Source organism: Telopea speciosissima, chromosome 8 (genome assembly GCF_018873765.1).
Source record: "Telopea speciosissima isolate NSW1024214 ecotype Mountain lineage chromosome 8, Tspe_v1, whole genome shotgun sequence".
In the NCBI taxonomy this organism is placed as follows: domain Eukaryota; kingdom Viridiplantae; phylum Streptophyta; class Magnoliopsida; order Proteales; family Proteaceae; genus Telopea; species Telopea speciosissima.
Window position 1 is genome coordinate 64,191,178 of NC_057923.1, and position 20,520 is coordinate 64,211,697.

The window sequence follows — 20,520 nt, forward strand, 5'->3', positions numbered from 1 at the left end:
AGATTTTAATTTTGTTTCTATAAAAACCCCTCCTCCCTTTGCAAATGGCAAAAATAGGCCAGATGGTGGTATGCATTAATATTATGAAAAATATGCCATTCGAGAAGTTTCAAGGGTGAAATTGTCACCTAAGTGGATGTATGGAAACAATATTTTAATGAGGAAATAAAAGAGAATATTCACATATTTAATGAGGAGATGGAAGGAAATACACATATTTTCACATCTTTTAATAAAAACTTCGAAAATCAAAGATATGGATTTTTTTTGGCCATCGATTGAGGCCAATCTGGATTCCGGCCGATCTAGATCGAACCAATCCTTATATGAACACCCTACTTACAAATAAGGATGTAAATGAATCGAATTTGGTTGGATAGTGGCATTATCATATTCGTATTCAATTATATTCGTACGGATTCGGATAGTTTCCTGATAGTGATTTTTTGAATACGGATTCTCCTAAATGGATATGAACGCAGATCAAATACGAATTTTCGACCATCCATTAACATCTTTACCGTTTTGTTGAAGTGGGTTGTTTAAGAGTCCAACAACTACCCTTTCTTCTACTCTTCTTATACTTTGATTTTCTTATGTTTTTTCCTTTTGATCCTATCTTGTATTTATTTTAATGATATGTGATTTATTGTATCACAGTGCATAAAACAACATATTTAAACCAATCGAAAATCTAGAAAAATAATCACATTATCTTAACTTATAAAATTATAAAAAGAAGGAAACAAAATCCAATAAGATAACTTAAGCGGATAAACGGACACAAAGATATATTTCAGACATTTTATTACCATCAGATTGCTAAATGAATTGGATAATAATTGGTCAAATAAGGGGATTATCATATCCGTATCTGATTAGTTTTCGGATGGATTCGGATTCTCCTAAGTAGATACAAACACATATCATATACGGATTTTCAAATATCTGTTGGCATCCTTACTTACAAATCTACACACTTATTCGGGAGCCAATCCACTCGTTCAAACCAATTTCGATTATTTGACTTAGATTAGAATTGGTCGAACGAACCCGATCCCGATTCCGTATTTTAAAACCATTGTTTCAACCTATTCCAATCAATTCTAGAATCTGGTTTGAATATAATCGAAAATAGTAAATGATGGACGCTGATACTATTTTCGATTCTTGGTTTCAAAACCTTGGAGACAACATTGCAAGGATCTCCAATCCCCAAAAAGTGTGCAGTGTGGCAGTTCGGGGTGGCGATGTCAACACCTGGCAAGTCGGACATCGAACGGTACCTAGCTCAAGAAGAAAGAAAGAAAAAAAAAACCAAAGTCAATGAGCTTGGACCGTTGGATGTCCAAGCTGCTAGGTGTCAACATCTCCACCTAGCATTGCCGCACTGCACACTTTTTGAGAATTGGAGACAATTATTTTCCTAAAAATGGAGAATGTAATAGAAAGAAACTAATTATCGATCATTGGTCATGTGCAGTGCAATAGTTCGGGGTGGAGATGTAGGACACCTGACAGCTTGAACATCTAAATTTTCGAGCTCATTGAGTTCTATTGTGCTCAGACCATTGGATGTTTAAGCTGCTAGGTGTCGACATCTCCACCTACCCTCCAGCAAGGTTACCAAATGCGACCTTAACATCCCCATTTCCATTCTTCTTCATTCTCCACTTCTAATTATTTTCTCTTTCTTATTCTCAGGGTCTCACCCCAAATCTGAAACGTACTTCCAATATTTCTCTATTTTTTTCTTCCTAAAAGACGAGATTTCCCTCTCTATCTCTCTTATTCGGGACAAGCTTGGAGGGAAGTTGAAGGCTGTTGATGACGTCTCCCTAAGACCTGTGGAGAGAAGTTGAAGAAATTCTCAAACGATCGACAGGTTTATCTGCGCTTCGAATAGCATTTTTGTAGATTTTAACTTTGTTTCTAGGGTTTTTGTAGGGCATTAAAATTTGAAGGTTTCTCAATGCTGTTGCGATGGTGCGAGACCCAGCCTCTGAATGTAGTTGTTGTGGTTCGGAGGAACGTTGGCTCCTTCACAACATACGACATCATCGAGGAAGCCTCCGTCGTGTCTGCACCTCATGTGTATTGAAACTTCACCCTGGATCGTTTTGTCCTCATTGTTTCGAGGTTTACGATGGATCTCTACCTCTTCACGAGCGCGTTATGTGTTTGAAATGCTCCTCAGTTTCTCACTTGGCTTGCGTCGGGTTAGAGAATGCTCGTCAGAATGTTTGTCCAAGTTGTTTGAACCCTAGTTCTGTGTTTTTCGACGTGGGCTCGTCGAATGCGAAGAGTAAGGTTAGCAATAGGGAATCGGTGCCTGCTGGAAGTCTAGGTGTGATTGATCAGAAGTTGGCAAAAGTTTTCCTGTCTGCTGCTCGGATTGCTGCTAGTTCAATGGCAAAAGCAGCGGCTTTAGCTAGGGTTGAGGCAGATAGGAGAGTTAAAGAAGCTGCCTTAACGAGGAAGAGGGCCAAAGAAGCACTGGAACGAGTAGCTTCTCTCATGGCCAAAGAGGAGAGGAAGCGTAAGGGTTTGGGGGTTACTCCGGCTTCTGCGCTGGTGATGGAACAGAACAAGAAGGCCAAAGGAAATAGTGCAGTAGCGGCAAAGAAGCAGATACAGGATAGTGCAGCCGCAACTGTAGCAGCACAGAAGCCGATTCAGAAAAATCTCAGGACAGAAGGGAAGGGCAAGTCTGGAGGGATTCCGACGCCTTTCATTAATGGTGCTTCGACCGGTAGAGATAAATGGGTTGGGGTTCAATCTCCAAATATGGTGCAAGGGCACCCCAAGAAAGGTGTTTCCGTCCATGACAAGAATAAACACAAAGGGCCTTCTGCTCTCGTTGTTGCACGTCAGCAAGTTCAAAACCCCCTTGCAGTGAGCGCAAATGAGAAATCTAGCAATTTACTTAATTCGCATAACCATGTTGGAGTAAAGGAGGAGAGTAATGGGGTATTACCTGCTTCTCCTGTTGCTGGACAGTTGCAGCATGCTAACCATCAGGGTAAGGAAGAGCATAGAGGAAAATCAGATACGGGATCCCAGTGGCCCCAGCCAAATTAAGGTTTGTGGCTGCTTTGTGGTTTTGTTTGTGCCTCCTCCTCTCTTTCTCAATGCCCTTGTTTTCCCACGATTAATGTTATGGTTTTTTCTTTAAATGTGGACCACAGATCCATTGGGCTCAACAACTAATTCTGGAGTTCTACCTACAAGATCATCAAATACAGCGAGCTAGCTTCTGTGAGTTATTCTCGCTGGATTAAGTTGCTTTTTGGGTTACATTTTGTATTCTCTTCCATTCATAATGTGGAGTCATGTGGAAATTCTTAATAATGTTCTATATGCTGTCACTTCGTTCACTGAAGTTAAATATGGTACTTTGGCCTCAACTGTATCTTTAATAGGAAGAAACTTTCCATTTCTTTTCCTATTCATCCTGGTTTGGCATTTTCAAGTATTTACAAAGGACTTGCTCATTATTTCCAAAAAGATAATATGGAACTTGCCAAGCTTTGCACTATTTCTTTTTAATGTACAACATTGTGGTTCCATGTTGTCAAGATTTGGGATGTGATCTGGTTGAGCTTTGCCCACAATTTGTCCATGTTGCTAAAAATTGTATAGGTTCTTATTTCTTCCCTCACGATGTCACTAATCTTAGAAACCCTAACTGTATTTGAGTATTGATTAACCTGGTGATCATTTATTGTGGCTTTATGTGGTAATGTAGCGTTTATTGTGAATGTTCATTTTGTTCTGAGCAGTTATCTATTACTTATTGTCCACGATCCTTATTGCTTTGTGTAAATTCTCTATATTAAACCAAAAGAAAAAGAAATTTGGCCAGAATAATGTTTGTGGGGAATTTTTAACTTTTGATGAGACAATCCCAGAGTGGAAAATAGAAGGAAGTCCAGATTGGTGAAACAACAATAATTTTATAGATAACTCGGAATGTGATACATGACCAATTTATATCTTTTCTTGTTTCAGTTTCACAAGGATATAGCTTATAAGCATTTTCTTGTTCTCCGGAATTCTTTCTCTCTCAAGGATGTTCATCAACTCAAGCATTTCCCAACTAAATGGGGTTGTTTACATGGGTCCTGTTCCATTCAGCTCTGTTTGAAGCAATTGATTGTTGTCAATCCAAATTGTATATTTTCTCATAATTTATTCCGAAGTCTTTTTTGGCCTACTGCTTGGTCATTTAACTCATTGGTAGCATATTGTTCCTCCTTACCAGTGCACACGGTGGCTTCTGCTACGCCCATGCTCCTTCAGATGATTCTCATCCAACTTATATCCTATTGGCATCTACTCATGGAAGTTCATATGTCTTAATCTTTTTATTGCTAATATTCAAAACTTCGTGGTATGGGTGATGGAATTGGAAATGCACTGAGGTAGTTTATTTTTTCATTGTACCCAAAGTAGTGAAATACCGGGAAGTGGCAAGATATTCTTATTCTTTCTTAGTGTAAAAATGCAACCTAGGATTCCAAAACTCTGATGTAGGTAACTTTGGGCCCACCAAAGTTAATAAATTCCGAATATGAAGAAGCAGTGGCAATTTCGTAATGATTCAGAACAGTTCAGGATCCTTTTGGGGAGACATAAAGGAACCTGGGACAGAGGGGTAACTAAATTGAAGAGAAAAAGCACTATATTGGAATTTTCAGAGAAGTTTATGGGATTTACCAGAAATAAAACCAGAGACTAAGGATTTTCTGAAATTTAATAGTAGTAAGGGTATAAAATAAAATAAACTTTTGAAATAAGGGCCTTTGAAGAAATATTTTGGAGGATCAGTCCTCGAATGTAATTAAGTAGTTTCTTCTTCTACCTTGCAACAAAGCAAACGCAGGGGAAAAGAACAGAGGGAACCAGAAAGGAGTACAGGTGATATAACTGAGTCCATACTGCATCAATTGAATCGAAACTCAGGACATGTTTGTCACCCCACAACCCTCTGAACTCCAAACAACAGGCACTCAGTTAAACAATTTAAGAATGAAATTTAAAAACTGAAACAGGGTCTGGCGGTAAGATGCCAAGTTGGGTATTGAGTGTTGATTTAAATCTGCTATACCAGTAGGCTTCTGGAGAGGGTTGTAGGGAGAATCATCCTAGGCCACTCTATCCTTTGAGTTTCAATCTGATCCGTAAAGGCTCCAATAAGCTCTAAGAAATTTCTCCAACGCAGAATTAGCATCGACAACGAGGGAAGCAAGGAGACAGAACAAAAATAGTATTAAGAACAAATGACGAAGAATAAAAAAAAAAAGAAGAGGGTGGATTGTACCTGAGATACGAGGAAGATAGGAGAAAAGAACAGGATAAGTGGCAGAATAATTGACCAATCTTGTTGGAGATCCGTAGCTCCAAAACCGTGAGAAGTAAACTCAGTCTTCATTCAATTCCATCTTCTCCCATTACATTCTTATATTGTAAAGAGGAAAAAACTCCCAAACAAATTCTGAAACTGAAATAGAGTTCAAAGCTAACTGATGACTCTTGCTAACAAGCATAATAAGGAAAAAAATTTGCAATAATATCCCACAAACATATTCTATATACTCCTATTGAGGTCGGTTCAGCCTTGCAAATGCATCATGTTATCTTTTGGGGCACCTGTTTCTATAAACTTCTAATAAGGGGTGAACACACTGTCCTTGAGTTCTGATTTGTTAGTTCTTTCCATTTTTTGTGTTTGAAGATTTCATCTCAAAACATTTAGTAGTGTGTATGCATTCAACTAACATGTAACCATGTGTTTCTGTACATTGCTATAGTGCTAGAGGGATGTAGATTGATGTTAAAATCCGTATGGAGTGTGTTTTCTGAAGAGTGTCAAATCATTTGAGAAGGATTGAAGTATTTTTGTGGCTGCTGTATCTAATGTCAAATTTCCTTTCCTTTGCTGTTTATTGTTGGACAACAGTGGATTTTTTGGGATTGATGATAAAGGTGGAACTGTGTTTACTCATCCTAAGTATCTTGGTTTCAAAGGTTATATTTTTCTGAATGGAATAGAGGGGAACTTTGCTGGGTAAAACCTTCATCTGACAAAATAAGAGGGATGGCTTGCTTGTTGGGGTGTAGATGGCCCAAGCCTCTCGACCTGGCATTTGTTAAATTTTGAGTGAATTTAGCCTGAGGTATGGACTAATGTATTTTGAATTGTCCAAAGTCCAAACTTCTTCATGTGCTGGTCTCTGTATAGTGTATACTTGTACTTGCTTGGTTTTGAGTTCAAGGAGATGCACTCATCTCATTAATGAAGCAAGGCAACAAATTTGCATGATCTTTTGCCCCTTTGTTGATGCACTAATCACGAGGTCAGTTAAGTTGTGAACTATCTGCCAAGAGAGTGATTAGGTTTAGTCTTTGCTAGTCATAGATACTGCACTAATATGCTCCTATTTTAATCTTGTGGTTATCTTTATGTGGGATCTCATTTAGGGCTGCAAACGGGGAGGGTAGGATCAAATAATGCCCTTCCCGTCCTCTCCTAGTCAATACATACCTCTTACCCTTACCCTATGGGCTGTGGGTAAGAATTTTTCTTGCCCTTACCCTATAGCGTATTGGTAAGAAATGCCATTACACCGCGGGCTAACGGTAAGGCAGGTAAATGCATATTCAAATCAGATTCCACCTATTTTCCTAGCACTTTAGTATAGTTATATACCAGTATATATAGAATTTTGCATTTTTTGTTACTTATTAAAACCTAGTAATGACTAATAACCACAAAATAACGAGATATGAGAGCCTATTATGTAGGCTGGGCTAAACAAATCGTGTATTTTATATATATTGGGCAAACGGTAAGGTGGTTCGAATAGACCTCCTACCCTTTTCCTTCCTGTTTAGCCAAGTGGTATATGTAGCAGAGTATACTTGAAGAAGACCAGAACCGAGAAGATGAGGAAGAGAAGAGAACTGTCGAATACGATAGTATCCCTCACACTACTTGTATTTATAATATCAAATTACAGTAGAGAGGGGAATTCCTGATCATGTTAGGAATTCCTAATCATGGTCGGATTACAAGTTACATTAGGAAAAGAACAATGAAATAAAACTAGAACTAGGACTAACAAATCAAACTGAAACCAAGACTAACAACTCAAAGTAGAACTAGGACAGTCTCATGCTCAAAATATGTGTCACAGGAGGAGGAGAGCAATCTCGAGAATCAAGATATCCTCTTCTCCACCTGGACCCGATATACTTCAACACTCCCCCTAAAGCTGGAGTGTATGAATCATATAGACCCAGCTTTGAACTACTTTGACGAAAAGCAGGTCCAAACAGTGCCTTTGTAAACATATCACCATGATGATTGGTAGCATGGAACAAGAACTTGTGAGATCTCGCAAAGTTCTTGCTTTCAAAAGCTCGAGATGAGATCATGTGCGAAATTCATTTATACTCCATCTCAGTTGAAATCTCGATCGGGTCGAGATTTCGGGACCCGACCAAGATTTCGGCCCAAAAAACATTATGAGTGCCAGATCTCGACCGAGAGGCGAGATCTCGCCTCTAACTCGACCGAGAGGTGTCTGTTCTTGCTCCCAAGTTGCTGCTTCACCAATTTTCACCTGGTTTTCGACGTAGAACCTGTCGTTGACATCATTCAGCTCAATTTATGCAAGATTTGTTCATGATAGTGCCATTGTGTTTAAATGGCCTAAAATAGGCTGAGTACCAAGTTTAGCCTCAAAATAGGTCTAAAACTGATGCAGGTCCAAGCACCCGCAAGAAGAAGAAGCAGCCCTAGAAATAGGGCTGAATGTTAGGATGTTGGAGCCTTAGTTTTAATTTTCAGTTTTCAGTTTCTATACTTAGTTTTTTTTTTGTCAACTTAACTTGAACCGGTCCAACCATGGTTCAATATAAGTTACTCTTTCCTATTGGTTAGACTTTGTTTTATTTCTATTGGTCCTTAGAGGATCTTTTAAGTTATTTGTTTTTAAGCTAATTAGTCCCCCTCCACGATTTCTATTGAGGGCTGGATTTGATTTGTATTAGGAATCAGTCGTAGGACCCTTATTCCTAAGCTGAATTGATGCAAGGCCATTGGCCATATTATTATAAATAAAGCCCAACGTGGGAAGCTCCTCCACAGTTCAAATTTTCAAATTCTGCTTTTAGCTTTGCTGCTTATGTGCTTCTGCCTCGCTCCAATCGTGAGTGCTGCCTTGTGGATCTCAAGGTGAAGGGATTGGGGGATTACCAATTGACTTCTTGCATCTGTTCAGATTGGGAGGCTCTTTTACTCATCTTCAAGCTGCTGCTACTGTTGAAGATTAGCTCACCAAGTATGTACTTTACAGATTTGCAACACCCTTCTTCTTTTAATCCTCCAACCCAAACCTACACACTGTCCAGCTCCATTCCACCTTCAGATCTATCTTAAAATCACACCACAGTTCCAGCAACCCATTCCCCTCACTCGATCTCCATTCCAGCCCCAACATAACACATAAACCCTAATTTCCCCTCATCTCTGTGAAACCTAAAACCTCTAAAATCTGTCCAGACCTAACCAACCATCCAAACCACACCAAACTTCAACTGAACCACCCTCTCCATACCAGTGACACTTGACCAAAACCCCTTGACCTAATTCCCCCTCTAAACCCTAGATCTCATCATCTCCTTCATTCCCAAAACCCAAAACCCTAAACCTAAATTTCCTGAAATTTGAAACCTTGCTTAAATCTAACCAAACTTGCATCATTAGACTCCTAGAGACCTGCCTAGTTTTACCAAATAAAACCCAACTCCATTCTCCCAAGTATAACCCTAGATGACCTAAAATATCCCAATCTGCCCCAATCGGCTAGCAGTCTCAGAACTTCTGTTCACCTGGCTCCCGGTAGGATCCCATCTTATCTAGGACTACATTAAAAACCCAGCGAAACCGGCCATCGAGTTGAAAAAAATACCCCAACTCGTCGAGATCTCAACCCAACTCGCTATTTGGCCAGCTCAAAACCTGTACTCGAGACGAGTTCTTGAACCATGATTGGTAGTAGAGACAAATGGGGTAACAACCAACTTCTTCATAACCGCACTTCGAACAAAGTGACAATCACAACCTCAATGTGTTTTGTCCTCTCATGAAAAACAGGGTTACTTGCAATATAGATAGCGGCTTGATTATCACAAAACATTTGCATAGGCTGGTTGATGGGAAACCCTAATTCCTTGAGAACAGATTGTTTACCCACATCAATTCAGCTGTGCCATCGCTCGATATTCGGCTTTAGCACTGAATCGAGCAATGGTGGTTTGTTTCTTGCTTTTCCAGGTGACCAAATTTGCCACCCACAAAGGTACAATAACCAGAAGTAGAACGTTTATCACCATCAGCACTAGCCCAATCAGCATTAGAGAACCCAACTAAATTAGCATTTCGATTAGGTTGATAAATAAGTCCTGTACAAGGAGTACTCTTCAGATATCGCAACACACGGCAAACAGCATCCCAATGAATTATCTTTGGACACTGCATAAATTGACTAATAACTCCAATGACAAAGGATATATTGGGACGAGTGATTGTAAGATAAACAAGTTTTCCAACTAATCTTCTGTATCAATGAACATCTGAAAGTGTTCACTCTTAGTGGACCCAAGTTTTTGATGAGGGTCCATGGGAGTATCTGTTGGTTTGGAAGCAAACATTCCGGCCGGAACATCAGAAACAACATGGGGTGGATCAGGTACAGGTGGCGGAATAGTGGAGGCCGTTATAGGAGTAGTGGTGTAGGGTACGATTGGTGGTCGACGTCGACGACGGCGATAGCTTGTATTGGTTGAGGGAAGGGAACGGTGACAGTTAGTGGTGGACCTAGAAGATCTTCTTGTACACTGTGGATGGTACAGGAGTAGGGGAAAAATAAGGAGTATTTTCAAAAAAGGTGACATCAGTACTAATAAATTGTTTATTAGAAATAGGATCAAAGCATTTATACCCTTTTGGAGTACGAGAGTAACCAAGGAACAAACATTAATGGCCCGAGGAGATAGTTTATCGATGGAGAAATGAAGGATGTGGACAAAACACACACAACCAAAAACATGTGGTGGAGAGGAAAATAAAGGACAATCAAGATAAAGAATAGAAAGGGAATTTTATTATGTAAAGCCGGTGATGACATACGGTTAATAAGGCAATAGACAGTGAGGACAACATCACACCAAAAACATTTGGGGACATTCATGTGAAGCATAATAGATCGAGCAACCTCTAATAAGTGCCGATTGTTTAGTTCAGCCACACCATTTTGGTGTGGAGTGTAAAAGCAACTAGTGTGTGAATAATACCATGGGTGAGACAGAAATCAGAAACTTCAGTTTGAGTGTACTCAAGGGCATTATCGAAACGAAAATTTTTGATGGATGTATCAAATTGATTCTTTATTTCCTGATAAAATTTTTTAAATATAGTAAGAAACTGAGTCCAGTCTTTTAGCAAATAAACACAAGTGGATCGAGAGTAATCTTCCACAAAACTAGCAAAATAAGAAAATCCTAACCTATTATGGACTCGACACAGACCCCAAATGTCAGAATGAACTAAAGAAAACAATGAAGAACTTCTAAGTAAAGTACGGGCAGGAAAGGAGGTATGATGATGTTTGCCCAGTTCGCAAGCTTCACATTCAAGATGAGATGTAGACTTGCAACTAGGAACTAGTAGTTGGAGTTTAGGTGGGGATGAATGGCCAAGGCGTAGATGCCATTGCATAGGGGATTGTATGGTAGTGGATGTAGCAGCAGTGTAAGATCCGGTACCGTCTAGGTAATACAGCCCATCACGCTCAAGCCCTCCACCAATCATCTTCCTTGTCTAAAGGTCTTGAAAAACACATTAAGAAGGATAGAAAGTTATGGAACAATTAAGGGACTTAGTCAGTTGACTAATAGATAAAAGGTTTAAAGGTAATTTCGGAACATGAAGAACAAGAGAGAAAGTCATGGAGGTTGTTGGAGAAACAGTTCCATGACCATTACCTGAGTAGAAGATCCATCAGCAAGGATAACATTGGAAGAGGTTTGAACAGATTTTATGGAAGAGAATAGACTTGAATTACCAGTCATGTGACATGAAGCACCGGAATCAATAAGCCATGAAGTAGAAGAAGGGTAAAAGGCAGCATTACCTTTATAGGCTATAGTGGTGGTAGAGGTGGAGGCAGATGCAACTTCAAGTTGTTGGAGGTGTTTGATCAGTTGGTTGTAATCATCACGAGACACGGATGAAGTAGTAGAACTCTGGTTTATTTCACTGGGAGGATTCTCAGTAACAGTGTCAGTCGTGTCAGCATTGGCTAGTTCATTCATGTACTCAAGTTTTCCATGTTTTGCCCAACAAGTATCTACAATATGATTTGATTTGCCACAATAAGGGCATTGGCGGGAAGATTTGTCAATGGGTGGATGACCTGTACCTTGTCTACTAGAGCCACGTCCATGGCCTCTAAATTGGCCACAACCACGTCCTCGTCCATGATTTGCAACAAAGGCTGTGTTGTCCTTGGTAGTATGATCAGGCTTGGATGGATTAGCCAGATGGTTAATATAAGAATACACTTCATTGAGAGAAGCAACCTTCTCGCCTTTGAGTAGCTGACTCTTCACAGACTGGTAGTTAGGGTGTAGTCCAGCTAAAAATTTCACAACATGGAACTCAGCTCTTTGTTGCTTTAACTGATCCAGATTAGTAGTCAAAGGCTGATGTATTTGTAGTTCTTCAACCATGCCCTTATAACTAGTAAAATACTCATTGAAGGTTTTATCTCCTTGTTGGAAGTTAAAAAGTTTCTCATAGAGATCATACATACGGGAGATGTTCCTTTCTTGAGAGAAGCTTTCGTGTAAGTCATTCCAGACATCCTTAGCAAGGGAGTGAAACATCACATTTGAAGCAATAGCAGGTTCAACACTGTTCCATAACCGTATCTTTACAGTGGAATTTTCAGTTTTTCACGCATCCACTCCTCATAAGCTGTGAATGTGGTAGGATCCTTGGGATCACGATCAGGAGGATCATCTGTAATGTATTTCAGTTTGCCCTTGGCATGTATGTAAGCTTGAACTGCCTAGGCCCATAATAAATAATTTGAAACTCCAGAGAGTTTAATAGTGGTAATCTGAACTTGGGCATTGTCCGTTGGTGGTTTAAGATCAGCCATACGGGTAATTTATAGTCCAAGTAGTAATAGCAGCAGCAAATCAGTCGGCTCTTTGAATAGAACCTGGTTAGGGTTAACCGAGAAACCCAAACAGTAGTAACAGTAATAATCCAATCGGCAGTAGCAGTAGCAGTAGCAATAATAATATCAGAATTGGCTCTCACTTAGAACCTGATTAGGGTTTGAAAACCCAAGAAGAGTAGCAGGAACCAATTGGCAGAGAAAGGCTTTGTAAACCCAAGGTAGCAGCAGTGGGTTGAAGCAGGAACAGGAACCTGCAGAAAAAGGGTTTAAAGAAACCCAAAAATAGCAGCAATAACCAATCGGCAAAAGTAGGGTTTGAAACAAAACTATAGAATTCTGTACCTGAAGGAGAAAACCAAGTGTGGTGGATCGATTGGAATAGATAATAGTCTTCACTGTGGAATTGCAGGAAGTAGAATGATACCACTGGTGAATCGCAAGCAGTAGAAGAACTTCAGAAGAGAATCTCAAGCAGCAGAAATTATCTTCGAACTGGTAATATAAAAGAAACTCCACTCAATCCTTTACTTCATGTATGTAGTACAGTAGAACCCTAGTTTTCACTTGAAAACTTCATCTAGGGCGTGATTCTCAGAATATGCAGCATAGGGTGCTGCATCCTTTGAAGGAAAAAAATTGTTAGTAGACTCTCAAACTAGTATCGCAGATCACAAACAACCTAATGGTTGTGCTCTGATACCATGTAGCAGAGTATACTTGAAGAAAACCAGAACCGAGAAGATGAGTAGAAGAGAGGAAGAGAAGAAGATGATGAAGAGAAGAGAACTGTCGAATATGACAGTATCCCTCACACTGCTTGTATTTATAATATCAAATTACAATAGAGAGGGGAATTCCTAATCATGATAGGATTCCAAGTTACAATAGGAAAAGAACAATGAATAAAACTAGAACTAGGACTAACAAATCAAACTAAAACTAAGACTAACAACTCAAAGTAGATCTAGGACTAACAACTCAAAGGAGAACTAGGACAGACTCTTACTCAAAATAGGAGTCACAGGAGGAGGAGGAGAGGAATCTTGAGAATCGAGATATCCTCTTCTCCATAGTCCGAAATCTCGCGAGATCTCGCCAAGATCTCGCCGAGATTCTTGGTTTTCCAATTTCCCGAGTCAAGATGACCTACGAAACTTAAAATGTCAATATCTCTTCGAGATCCGAGATTTCGGCGAGATCTCTCTGAGATCTCGGTTTGACATAGGAAAATGCCCATGTAGGTCCTTTATATGAGTGCCAGATCTGGAGATCTTGTTGGAAATTCTTGGTATACAGACACCTATCTATGCCAGGAACCAAGACAGAGAAGACAAACACTTATTTATGCCTAATATCATTTGAGTAAATGCTTTTGTATTTGTATTTCATTTACTTAAGATATTATTCATAAATAAGCAAATACCCCCCCATTTGAATCCAATAAAAATAGTTAAAAAATCAAATTCCAAAAGCAAAAAAAGTAAACCCCCCAGTTCAAGAACAAAAACTGGATTTTCGGCGATAGGTGCAATTTTCAACTTTCTAATGCTGGGGTTTTTCTCAAATCTAAAAATTCCATAAATCTTATTATGGTAAAACATTGCTAAAAACCAAAAGTGCGGTAAAATATTCATTTGTTTTGATGTCCAAAAAATTATTTTCATTCAGAGCGATTTTGACTGCATTCGTGCACACCGAATTAAGTTTGACCAGTACATAACTATTTCAATATAAATCAGATTTTAGCAATCTTGGACTTGTTGGAAAGCTATGTTTTGAAAGCTTTCCAATAAGTCCAAGATTGCTTAAATTTGATTTATATTGAAGGAGTTATTTAGGCATAAATAAGACTCTTTGTCCTGTGTCTGTCCTGGTTTCTAGAATAAGTGTTTGTCCTGCTTTGCCACTAACTGAAACTCCTATTTAGACTTTGTTTTTGCAAAATCTAATAATGTCATTGTGTTTAAATGGCCTGAAATAGGCTGTATACCGATTTTTCAGATCCAAAAGAGGTCTAAAACCCACCGAGATGGGCTTCCGAGTCAGAAAAAAAAATGCACAAACTCACTGAGATCTCGGCGAGATCTCGGCCCAACTCGGTTTTTTGCTGGGCCGAGATGGCTCCGAGACCCGAGTTTTCGAACCTTGCTCTTCTCCCCTGGACCCGATATACTTCAACAGTATAAAATCTTTACCCTCACCCTCCAAATCTGAGTCGGTAAGGCAGGTAAACGGTTTCACTTGCAGTCCGAAATCTCATTGCACAAAATTATAAGGTTACTTGTGTGAATTTGGTTCACGAGATGATCTCATTGATGAAGTGAGGTACCAATTATAGGGAGATTTCTCTAAATGTACTAAATTACTAATCACAAGGTTAGTAAAGCTTTGAAATACCCTGCCGTTAGAGTTATTTTAGTTGCTATCTATGGATTAGTCTCCCACTTGGATAATTTTCTATTTCTATTGTGGAAAGAGGAATTCAGTTTTAAACTGGGATTGGAGGGGGGGGGGGGGGAGAAAAATCCATTTCCGAAGGAATTCCTACTTGGGCAAAGGTACTGTAGCTATTGGGATCCTGCTTTGAAGTATCTTAACGTATTTGGCGATACTACCCGATACAATACCAAAAAAAATTATCAACTGTATCGGGTCCGGGTCAATACGTAACCCAATATGGTTGATACTTATCGATACACTTGATACATCTCTTATAAACTATATAACTCGATCAATGACTTAAAACACTTACCAAGAACTCTGCGTTGTAATCAATTTTGTTTTGGCAAAATCAACTTGATTCCTTGTATTTACTGGCAAAAGTGACTAGTAGTGTTGATTTCATCTTCATTTGGTAATTAAACAACTACAATCAAGGATTGAAACCAGATTTGCGCAAGTACAGTTTTCTACCAAATCTTTGAATTTTTTGCTCAAATATTGATTTTTTTTTGGTCGTTTTTTGCAATGGATCACTTGGTTAGTGAAAAACAACCTGGTTGATTGCATCAAACTAGGCTCTCTTTTGTTAAATTTTTTTTTGTTGCAAAGATGTGTGTGTACAAACTCTTAACTCTTCACCAAACTGAAAATGACATTTTATTTTGGTATTAGTAGAATTAAGAAACTTCATCGTGTATACATAATCAATTTAACGCACTTGTCTCTTCGTACTTTGTTCTCCTCTTTATACATAATATATTTTACATATTACTTATTTATAGTATTTATTGTTTCAAAACTGTATTTCACATGTAGTTTAAACATTTCTGTGTGTATCTTGCGTCTATCTGATCCGATACGTCTCTTAAAATCACCTTTCCAATACGATACCCGATACTGATACTTTAAACCTTGGGTGGGGGGCTATTAATAAAAAATACTATGAATGTATTCCAAATTATTTCCTATCTATTCAATAGGAGCCTGATCTGTCGTACTTGTCCACCCAGATCCTTCTACCTTTTTTCCTTCTTTTAATGTCCTATAACAAGTTCTATTGTTATTTTATGTCAAGTCTTCTACATGTTATTCTACCCTGCTTTTATCTTTCCCCCTTTTCTTTTTTCATTTTGATAAGGTTATCGTCTATGTACAACATTTTTTAATGTCAAAACATGTTCTCATTTGTTTGTGCCTTCTTGCTTTCTCTTGCTCCATAGATATTTCTGAAACCAAAAACAAAATACTGTAAAATTCTGTAACAAGACGACCAAACATGGTAGGATGTATAATTCTAAAATCGCAAAACTCGAGAATCTCGAGCTTCTTGAGACGAGTTAACATACAAGACACAGAATATGCACTAAGTTGAATATCTCGACCGAAATTTTGTCGAGATTTCGGTACTTTGTACTGTCTCGCCAAAATTTCGGAAAATTGCTACATTCGGCATCATAAAAAAGCACCAACTCGAGAGCACACTTCAAAATTTTGAAGTAACTCGACACAGAAGGAAGAAAACCTTGTTTCTTGATTTTTTGGCGCCATCATCACTCAATACAACTGGGATACACTACTGGGGGGTTACCACATCCTACAAAGAGATCGATTGTATTGTTGGGAGTTGGGACATGTAAGACTAGTGAAGTAGGATGTCTATGACTAATGCATTGTTCACTATTGGGTGTCTATGTAATATGCATTGTGAACACTTCACGTGGAGGAGTTTGTAGTAGAAACTTTTAAGTCTTTAAATATTTTTTAAATACTTGTTCAATATTATGTGTGCGTCTTCATTCATTATTGCATAATTTACTTGTTTTACTTGCCAATTATGTCTCATAGTACTCAAACAATGTGTAGAAAAGGCAATTTTACATTAAGGGTTCGACGTTTACTGCCAACCAAGGGTGCGAATCTAAAACACCAAATTGGGTGATTTTTTTTACCATTTGAGGATTTAAATATGTATATTAAGCCTAAAACAAGCTTCCCTTAAAGTTTTGGAGCCTAATGGGGCCATTTGTCCACCGAAACATCATACCAAAACCCAAAAAAAATAAAATGCGCTGACTCGCCGAGATCTTGGTCGTCTCAACCTGGTCGAGACAAGTTTTTGAACTATGGAGTGTAAAGCACCTGTATGAAATCCATTCAAGAGGCATCATACTACAATTGAATAGGCAGTGTCTACTCCAAAAGGTGGAGCAAAAGGGTTGTGTCTGGCCCTAAAATATGCTTACGGGAGGATCTTGTGGAAGAAAACATTGTTTGCTATTTCCTGATGTATTTTGGTTTGAGATGCACTGGCGGATTTCTCTGAGTTGGAAATATTATTTTCATGGATGGTTAAAGGCATAATGCTCCCCATATTATAATGATCGAGTGTAATGCTTATTCTATTCGATCTTGCAGTTGACTTTGATACCCTGTCTCACGTCATGTTCATTAGCACTACTTAGGTTTATTCTCCTTGTGATGCCATGTATTGCTTGGTGGATGCATTATTTATGTACATGCAGTCTTGGGGTAATTCTACAGAATGAATTCTTTTGGTATTATCTGCTTGTATTTGAAAATTCCCGGGGTTGCCCCTTTATCAAAGCTTCAACTAAGGTTTGTTCCGAATGCCCCTTTTTTTATGGCTCCACACCCCTCCATTTTTTGGCCTACTGAAAAGCTAGTGCTGTTTGAAGTCATTGGGAAGAATATCTTGGATCAGTGTCTGGTCATATATCATAGTATTGAGATATTGTGGGTGGTCAATTTTCAGACTCAAATAGTTGGTGATATGGCAATTTTAGAACTTATTTGTGACAATTGCCTCATGTAGCTCAGATGGCAATAGAAATGTCTTATTGGAAATATCATTCCTTCTCTTTGAAGTTCCCTTCCTAGATAATCTGAAATGATTATGTTTAAAGATTCAGATTGCTGGCTATACTGGCTAGAAGTATATTGTAGTTGTAACTTGTGCTTCTTTCCCAAGTTGTAAGAGTCTTATCCTCCTGGATTTTTTGATATTTTGGAGAAAGATTCTGGACACATGCCTGGAAGGGTTTCCATTGTACTCATGACTAGATCTTGATTGGGAAACATGTGCAATGAATTTGATATCTAAACTGCATTTGTTTAACTGTCAATTTTCTGTAAAATAATGGTTTTTTGGGCAAGAGATCGCTGCTTGGTTGTGTAGCCCTTGTACCAGTGTGGGGGCCAATGAGAGCATGCACATGGGTATCAACACAGACGGAATTTTTTATTTCAGGAGGGGCTGAGCGGTAATTTTGCACGCTCCTGTCTGGGCGCAGGAGCCATGCGACCAAGCCGCATTCTTTTCCCCGTGTGTTTTTTTGTATGTATTTTATTTCACGTTGTCTGTCATTTAGCACTTTTTGTTGGACATGGCTAATTAGCATATTTGAGCATGATTGAGGGAAGGAGTCCAACCATATGATGGGGGTTGGATTCTCCTCCAGGGGTGCCTAGAGTACCAATGATCAAGATACTGTCATTATTTTGGTAAAACAGAATTTTGAAAATGGATTTTTTTTTTCTAACCTTTTGTATTGCATATCGCTAAAACATTTTCTCCCCTTCTAAACCTTGTACTTACTGATTTTCAACAAATCTCCTTGCGTTATTCCCAATATTTTTTTAATGTAAGGGTAAAAAAAGTTTTCAAAATAAAATTTTGAAAGTGACTTGTCATTATTTCATTATTAAAAACTACACATTTTTCAAGTAGGCATGTGAAATGACAGGATTGACCCTCATTGAAAAAAAATTGAGTTACACTAGAAGGGGGAAACAAATTAAAGCCTTGCTTTTTTTCCCACAAACATTGGTTACAACAACATTTTCCCATAATTTTATGGTGAAACAAATGCAGCCTACACACTACCAGATTGCCACATGCAGTTATGCTGGACTGGCTTCTTGCCTTGTATGCCCTTTGTGGTTTACCCATAGTTAATTTTATTGATTGTGAAGAGAATATCAAGGAAAGATGGAGATATAGAGAGTACAAGGCATATATGGCCCGAATGACCCTTGAGAACACATAAGTGGCCTGAACCTGAATAACCCTGATTTTCTCCATTTTATTGTTTAGGTAAGGACCGTTTATTGTCATGAAAGCAGAAAAGGAATGCCTTGGCTGACAGATGAAGTGAAGCTGCTGTCTTATTTCTGCTGCAGACGTTACACCAATATTGCTAGATTTGGTAAAAGTACCAAGGAGTACTAAGATTTTGCATGCAGGAGACGTGACTGGAGAGAAGCTGTGACCCAAGTTGAAAATGATGATAGGGGCTTCATGGGGGTAAGATCAGAGAAATGTGATGAAATATAAGAGTTCATTTTGGTTGAATCCAGGGCAGGTCTGAGTTTGGGTCCTGTTCTCTAGCCGGGACATCTTAGAGACCGGAGTGCCCAGAAATTTTTTGGTCTGGGGTTACCTCTTAACACAAATGGTGCTTGCCCACCTCCAGGTAATGGACCCCCAACATTTTGTGGTGCCATGAGGAAAATGCCGACAAATATCAGTATGATCGAATGGTGAATATTATGTTGTAGACATTGTCAATTGGTTACTTGTTTAAGGAGGCCAGACGTTATGGTGAATGATGGACATGTGGTGAGACTCCTTTTGTTGTGTTCTGATTCAGGTAATGGTAATGCTTCATTGGTTTTGGTGTGTGTACAGTGCTTGCCGGTGAATTAGATTTACGACACTTCCAGGCAATAGAACTGCAAGGTGGATCAAATTATATTTTGGCTTAATATATCCAGAAAGGTTTTGAAATGTTAGGTCACCAAACATTGTACACAAATCACTTGAGAGTGTGGCCAGGTTGCTAAATAAAGTATTGAAAAATGAAAGACTGGAGTTGGGTGCATTGCCAAAAAAATGGATGATTAATAAACACAGGGATGTATTGACTACTGACATACACTGGATATTTGAATCTGAAAACTTGCATGGACAATCTAGAATCTCCAGACTAATCCCTTTATATTGCATGTTCAGAATTTTCAAAATTGGTGTTCCACTAAGAAGACGACCTCAAACAGGTTGATCTATAATAACTTAGCCGTAGGCTTTGTAGGGTTGCAGATGGGGCATCTTGATTTTTATTTGAAAGAGATTCAGCTTGGAGTCCAGAGTCTCAACTTGGCAGGAAGTGTAGCCAATAGGAGTTCCTCTCACTTGTCATCGGCCATGGGTTTTTATAGTTAACTACGTTTGGTCCTATACGTCCTCAGATTGAGCATGTATGACCTTTAACCTGATCAACAAAAGTATTTGAAACTACAGAGCAAACTGTTCCAAGGGTATGGGGACAATCATCATTTTTTTGGTTCAAGTAACACCTACGAATGCAAGTTTAAGTGAAGCTGAAATTTTGTGAATGAGTAAAATCCGAAGACATGGCTCAGATGTCAGATTTCAGATCAATTAAATAAGAACCAAGCATTGAGAAATCCAGTACTAGAAAAAAGGTGGATGGGCTACTGGGGCTTGAAAGGAAATTTGCTTATTATATATGGTAAGGTAAATGAATGACATTGAGCCTGACATTTTGATACATGATTGATTAACCATTTTTAGAATCCACCAGTGAGTCTCAGAACTGTAGCCTCAACCTTTTTTGAACGATTGCTATGACAAACCAAACTGCACTCTCGGTGGGTTCTCAGCTGCTGCATCGACAGAGAGAATTTGAATAATGAGGCAGAACAAGGTACATTGCAGATGCAATGGCACATATCTAACTTATCAAATTCTCTTAATGATTAAAGTAATAATTAAATAGAA

The 20,520-nt window shown here is 38.7% G+C and overlaps 1 protein-coding gene across 5 annotated transcripts; it reads left to right on the forward strand.

Annotated features, from left to right (window-relative positions):
- Positions 1-1,929: 1,929 nt before the first annotated feature.
- LOC122672635 lies at positions 1,930-18,928 on the forward strand. Of its 5 annotated transcripts, none has more exons than XR_006334445.1 (4): positions 1,930-2,615; positions 2,646-3,082; positions 3,189-3,258; positions 18,814-18,928. XR_006334445.1 is itself a non-coding variant. In XM_043870096.1 (3 exons), the coding sequence occupies exons 1-2, from the start codon at positions 1,984-1,986 to the stop codon at positions 3,079-3,081; spliced, it is 1,068 nt and encodes a 355-aa protein (XP_043726031.1). In that variant the 5' UTR covers positions 1,930-1,983; the 3' UTR covers position 3,082; positions 3,189-3,734. The 5 variants fall into 5 exon arrangements, 2 of the variants coding, with proteins under 2 accessions (XP_043726031.1, XP_043726032.1); XR_006334447.1 differs by having other exon boundaries at positions 18,839-18,928; XR_006334446.1 differs by lacking the exon at positions 18,814-18,928 and adding an exon at positions 5,814-6,543.
- Positions 18,929-20,520: the final 1,592 nt, after the last annotated feature.